At 46.9% G+C, this 6454-nt stretch overlaps 1 protein-coding gene across 13 annotated transcripts in view; it reads left to right on the plus strand.

The window, feature by feature from the left end:
- Positions 1-4988, plus strand: part of TTC12 (tetratricopeptide repeat domain 12) — a 51871-nt gene extending 46883 nt beyond the window's left edge. For 12 of the 13 annotated variants that reach the window (XM_063711378.1, XM_054525097.1, XM_054525092.1 and 9 more), the window contains 4 exons: positions 1002-1103; positions 2429-2528; positions 3437-3662; positions 4826-4988. In XM_063711378.1, the coding sequence (XP_063567448.1) occupies positions 1002-1103; positions 2429-2528; positions 3437-3662; positions 4826-4901 (504 nt within the window). In that variant the 3' untranslated portion in view covers positions 4902-4988. The remainder of the gene's footprint in view (positions 1-1001; positions 1104-2428; positions 2529-3436; positions 3663-4825) is intronic. The other variant, XM_063711380.1, reaches the window with a different exon arrangement.
- Positions 4989-6454: the final 1466 nt, after the last annotated feature.

Here is a 6454-nt window from a genome sequence, read left to right on the forward strand (position 1 = left end):
AATTAATGAGGCAGGGCTGAGGAAACCTTTGTATAGAGTACAAATGGAGGAACACGTAGCTGGGCAGTAGCAGGTTTGCCTTATAATACCCTGGAGAAGATGAAGATTTCAAAACTCCTGATACAACAGAGAGCAGAAGTACAAGGCAGTGGAGCTGTGTTTGCTGGCAGGCATCTATCTTCTAGGCATAAAATCAGAATACTTTTATCTCTAAAGAACTGAAAAACTGGAGAAAACATTTTTCTTTCTAGTATACGGGGGTGCCACCTCTATATCTTTCCATACTTCCCATAAACTTCCCATAAACATAGCATGCCCAAACATATTTTATTGCTTTTTTCATACATGTGATTGGGCAGGTAAGGGTCAACCAGACATTGCAGGAAAGCCACACACATAAATAGGAAAACCAAGATAAACATAAAAATATATCCAAAAGAAATAGAGATGATATAGGAAACAGAAGAAAAAAATAGTAACTATCATTTGTATCCTGAGAAAGATTTAAGATAGTTATATCCATAAAAGAGTAACAGCTTGCCATTTATTTAAAAAACAAAAAAAAGAAAGAAATAAGAGCTGGGAAATAAAGTAAATGAACTATCCCAGAAACTAGAACAAAAGACAGAGATTCGAAAAGATAAAGATAAATGACCCAGAAGACCAATCCAGGAAATCAAACATCACCTTATAAAGGGCCTGCTGATATCAGAGCTCTGGGAGGAATCACAAGGGAGAACTTCCTTTCTCAGAGTTGAACTGGTTGATCCTGTGTGAAGCTGAAATAATATGGGCCTCTGGGTGGCAAGGGGCTATGATTACAGCTCCTTGACAGCTTTATTAAACAGAACAGTGCTTTCTATTATTTGGACATCATATTTTTTATATTTTGCTTCCAATATTAATGATTGCTTTTGCCTCACCAAACTCCCCGTTAATTTTTAAAGGTTGTCAGCATTTCTGAAAAGGACATTTAATTATCCTCTTTCTGCTGTACTCAGAGAGCTGCTGGTGTTCTGAGCCGGACCCTTTCTTCCTCTCTGAAAATTGTTGAGGAGGCCTTGCGAGCAGGAATGGTAAAGAAAATGATGAAATTCCTGAAGGTAAGATCACTTTACTGGTTACAACCCCTGAAATGTACAGAAGTCTCCTATTTTATTCAGGGAACAGAATTAAGGTGGGCTTTGTTTGGTTAATGTGCTGCCATTTCTTCCTTGCTAGATTTTAAATTTCTTGGATAGGGATTTGCTTCTGCCTGCCTACCCAGATCATACTCTGAACATCAACAACAGATTGTTGAATAAATAAGAAAATTGTTCATTAGATACACCTATAAAACCTGCTTACCCCTCAAGCCTGACTTTAAAATATATGGCCACTGTTCTTGATAAAAATGATCTGAGTGGCTTTCTGTAACGTTTCTCAGGCACATTGTTTTGCTCAGGTTTTGCTACTCATGATGCTTTATACAGTTATCTGGAGAGTGTTGGATGGAACTCCATCTATGAGACATGTAGCCTGTAGAATTACCATGTGACCAAAGGATGTTGGGATTTCCCTGTGAGTTGAGTGTGGTGAATATAAGCAAGCTGGTAGAGCAGTTATCTGGATTCACCTGCAAGGGTGAAGGGGATTATTATAATAGGCTGCCATCTCAGAATCCCACCTATGATGTGTGTGCCCATGAGGTCCACACACCCATGTTAGTGTGGTGACACATGGCTTTTATTCATAAAGCCTCAGGTTGAGTGGGGCAGGGAAGCATGCTCTGCGGGCTGCTGCTGGGGCAGGGGTAACACTGAGGGGGCAGCACAGGGGGTCTGAGTTGAGATTGCCACTTGAACAATGACTGTCATTCATTATAACTTTTGCAAACCCACCAAAAGCTCCTGATGGCATGCATACCCATGCATCACACATGCATACGTGCACACATGCCTTTTAAAGACCCCACATGGGTGATTGCAAGGGCTGTGTTTGACAGTTGTCATCCCTTAAAATGATGTAGGTTCCTGAAGTTCCTCATGCAGGCAGGACTGTCAGCCTGACAGCCTTAGCAAGTCAGTCCTCGTTCTCAAATGGTAAAATGACATGGGAGGGCCTTTCCCTCCCTTTTTGGTAGATCTGCCATTCATCAGCATCATTCTCTTCTCAGCCACTTGCTCATAAAGCCTTCCGGAGGCAATTACTCAGGTGTACATGACAGGCCTACATTCCTGTCAGGGGTGTGGGCTGGGTTAGGATGCGGGTGACACTCTGTTCCAGCAGGGACCATGCCTGCCCACCAGGAAGCACATGCCGTTCTCAGTGGAATTCTCTTTTCAGAGTCTAGGAAGCCACTAGCACTATAATAACTGCTCGCTGTGGTTTGTGGTCAAGAGCAATCATAGCACTGATTTTATTTTTCTAATTTCATTCTGAAATCTAGACAGGAGGTGAGACTGCATCACGTTATGCTATAAAGATACTAGCTATCTGCACGAATAGTTATCACGAAGCTCGGGAAGAAGTAATAAGACTGGATAAAAGTAAGTGACGATTTCCTTAAGGGAGCCCTCATCCCAGAGGTTCATCCACCCTTGAAGCTGCAAAGGGAACTGTGGTCGAGGAGGAACTTAGCAGCCATGCCGTTAACCTCTCCCAGCCTTCAGCAGTGTTTGCGGAAGATGTTTCACATCCAGATCTGGAAGCATTTAATTAGCCTTTTGGTTGCACGCAGGTAGAATGCCCAGGCTGGAGACCCAGCTGACAGACAGCTCAGAGATAACAGGGTCAAAGCTAGGAAACTCCCTCCTCTCACCAAGTTCAGTTCCCTGCCTTCGCAGAAGGAGGGGGGAAAACACCTTCAGCGTTTAGTGAACAAGGGAAATATCGAGTCTGAGCCTAGCTTTAGTCCAGTAACTTAAACCGGCTGTAGTTATTCACAGCAGGCTTCCCAGGAGAGGCAGCCTGCTAATGTTCTTCTTACCAACTCCCTGGAATGCACAGAAGGTGAACCGAAGGAGGCTCCACCATGGAAGCGGGAGCCTTTCTCCTGGATCCTGTTTCATACCCCGCAGGTATAGGTTGCTGGCACATTGCCTGCCACCTGGGGGCTGTCAGATGGGACCTCTCACTCTGGTGTAGTGAGGGGTTAAGAACAGGGGCTTTCAAGAAGACAGACCTGTCTGACACATAGCATTAATTCATCTAACAACTGTGTTGTGCTGGGGACTGTTCTGGGAAGCCGAGATACTTCAGAGATTCAGCAAGGAGTTGAGGAGGTTCATATGCATTCAGTGAATGTTTGCTGATGAGTGAGTGAACAAGTTCTGCTGCAGAGTTACTGGGGAAGCTCGGTGTCCGCTGACACCTCCCTGCGCCCCTCATGTCCTGTTGCCAGCCTCCTATTTTGGGATTAAAAGGAGCTGTTGCTTGTTCTCTTCCTTCCCTGCAGAGTTGAGCATGATGATGAAGCTGCTCAGCTCGGAGGATGAGGTTCTGGTGGGCAACGCTGCCCTCTGCCTTGGTAACTGCATGGAGGTACCCAACGTTGCATCTTCCCTGCTAAAGACAGACCTCTTGCAGGTCTTGTTAAAGCTCGCAGGCAGTGACACACAGAAGACAGCCGTGCAGGTGAACGCAGGCATTGCTCTGGGGAAGCTGTGCACAGCTGAGCCCAGGTATGCTGTGGACACAGAGCCAGACTGACCCATTGCAGAAAGAGCAGCTGAGCTGAGGCGCTGAGTTTTGGCTGGGACTGCGTGCCACACGGAACGCTGTGGGAAGCTCTCATGCTTTCTGTGCGGACCTAGGTTGAGCCCAGTAGCTGCTTCTCTGAAGAAAGCATTTCTAGAGGAAACTGGGGAGCTCTCGGTCTCCAGCCAGAGAGGGAATCGGCTTGTCTGACGGGGACTTACTGCTCCCACTTGCTGCTGGTGCCTTCTCTCCATTCCATTCTCCACTGTTCTGCATTCCTCTCCCTGTCTCTTTATCCTCCTCCTTCCTCTCCATCCCACTCCACCTCCCCTTCTCTTCCCTCTTTTCTCTCTTCTCCACTTTTCCAGAAACACACCCCCACTTCATGTTCTTTGCCTCAGCCTAAACAAATGGAGGAACGGCCAGCAAGGGTCACATGTTCATGCAGGAGAAAACAGTGGAGAAGCAGAGACGCAGAACAGCACGTCGAGGTCCCCAGTGAGCGAGGGCAAGAGATATGGGCTGTAACTGTGCCCATGGCTTCTCTGTTAGTTCAGACCTCCACTCTGCTCTGCTCCTGTTCTGATGTGCAGACGCACCTCATTGCACGTGCTTCTGGGAGGTGTCCACCTGTGGCTGAGCAAAGGAGCCCTGGCATAGAGCAGGGGTAACCCAGGGGGCTGAGTGAGAGAGGCTCCTTCCCTTACATCCACATGCCTTTAATTCCTCCTCTGTAGATTGAAGGGGTTGGCCTTGATAATATCTAAGGTCCTTTGAAGTTCTGTCTGGTTGTTCAAATGGAAGGAATAGTTAAAATCTTTCTTCTATAGAAAGAAAGCACATTAGCTATGATGACTTCAAAGTGGCAACCTATGGGGGAGTTCTCGAGAGCAAGGTCCTGTCTGATCAGCCTGACACACCTGCCACCTGCAGCGAGTGTTTTCAGTGCTTTGTGGGCCTCCCTGAGGGTCTTACTTACCCCTGTGATCTTTAGGGTACCCCAATGCCACAGCCACTTCCCGTTTCCACCCAGAGTGATAGGACTGACATTCTCAGCCAGCTTCCATCTGAGAGGGTGTTGGCTCTGGGATCCAGAAGCCTGAACCGTGGCACTTATGCCCTGGGTTGTTTGTTTTGATTGTGACAGGTTTGTTGCTCAACTGAGAAAGCTTCATGGCCTAGAAATTCTCAACTCTACGATGAAATACATCAGTGATTCTTGAGAGATACAGTGTTTGTGTGCATTTGGGGAACACACAAATGCACACTATGTGTTGTTCCTATGCTAATAAAGACCTTTGATATATCCACTTCAGAATCAAATATTCATTTTCAGAGTGCATTTCGGGTTTTCGTGGGTAACAAGAGAGTGGGCATTAGGCTGGCTGCTGTGGTGGGCTCTGTGCGCTGGCTTACTCGACTTCCATTGTACCCTCCTTTGAATGTTCTTTCCTGTTCTGTAGAAGCTAGAAACCATCTCACAAAAAGCCACATTGCCCAGACTCCCTTGTAGAAACGATTCTAGATGGGAACTAGTGGCCAATCTAATGCCACTTCCTACCCCTTTTGCTATTTTCTGCTGGCAATATGCTAGAAACATCAGATGTGTTGGCAGCAGCATTTCAGCTCCGTTTTTCCAGCTGTGGAGTGCTGAGAGAGAGTTGCATTGGCATCATTGGGGGCCTGCAGCTGACTCCTGGCCTGCAGCCACTGCATATGCTCTTAAATTCAGCGGGGTGAGTGGTAGGTGGTGTCTCCCCTGTTAGGAGAACTCTGCGTGAATCATTCTGGGAATCATTCCTGGGGGTCCCTCTGGCACCCTCCTCCAGCCCATCTGGTGGTGCTATAGGCACCCTGTTCCATGGGTTAGATTGTTCTCTGCTTAAGGTGCCAAAGCACAGGCTTCTGTTTCTACAGTGAACCCTAACTGATGCAAATGTGTCGATTTCCCTAACCCACCTTGTACTCTCACCCCATCCCCAGAGGCAACGCTCCCTTCCAGTTGCCCCAGGGTCACTCTAAACCAGGGTCACCTGTGGACTGCAAGTCCCTAAGTGAGAAGTCCAATAAGTGGCACTATCTCTGGCTCCTCCTTACAATCACATAATCGTTTTAGAGTAGGAGGCAGGGTCTTCATGGTACAGTGAATGTCAGGAGTCCCAGACCAAACTTCCAAAGACTTTTGGTCCTACCCTGCTACCTGCCAGCCATGTGACTTTGGGCAAGTTGCTTAACCTCTCTGAGCTTTGACTGCTGCTTCTGGAAACACTAATACCTACCCAGCCTACCTCCTCCATTGTTGTAAAGGTTAAATGACGTTTTGGAGGTGAAGGCACTTTGGGAATTATAAAGTGCTATGCAAATATAAGAGATTACCAGACTCTATCTTGAAATTGAGGGTGTCGACTATGACGTCAGTTGGGTTAAGTTTGAAGGGTCTGGGAAAGGGTGAAGCTCACGTCCTTTAAGGAATCAAAGCTGGCCATTCTCTGAAGCATGTAGGAAAGGAAATCCTCCTCCTCCAGGGAGATTTTATTCAACACACCCAAAGAAAGTGTTTTTCACAGGTAAGGCAGCTGTTGGCTTAAATTAAGAACTTTGTTTCTGAAACAGAGATAAATAATTGGCATTTGGTGACAGGGGGGTGGGCGGTGGAAGAAAATCAATGGCCTGAGCCCCTCATTCAGATTGATGTACTGCATATGGCTGGAGGGAGCTCACTGGGGCACTCTGTGGTGGCGCCCTTGGGGGGCAAGCAAGTGACAGGCCAATGTAG

This window comes from Pongo abelii, chromosome 9 (genome assembly GCF_028885655.2).
Source record: "Pongo abelii isolate AG06213 chromosome 9, NHGRI_mPonAbe1-v2.0_pri, whole genome shotgun sequence".
In the NCBI taxonomy this organism is placed as follows: domain Eukaryota; kingdom Metazoa; phylum Chordata; class Mammalia; order Primates; family Hominidae; genus Pongo; species Pongo abelii.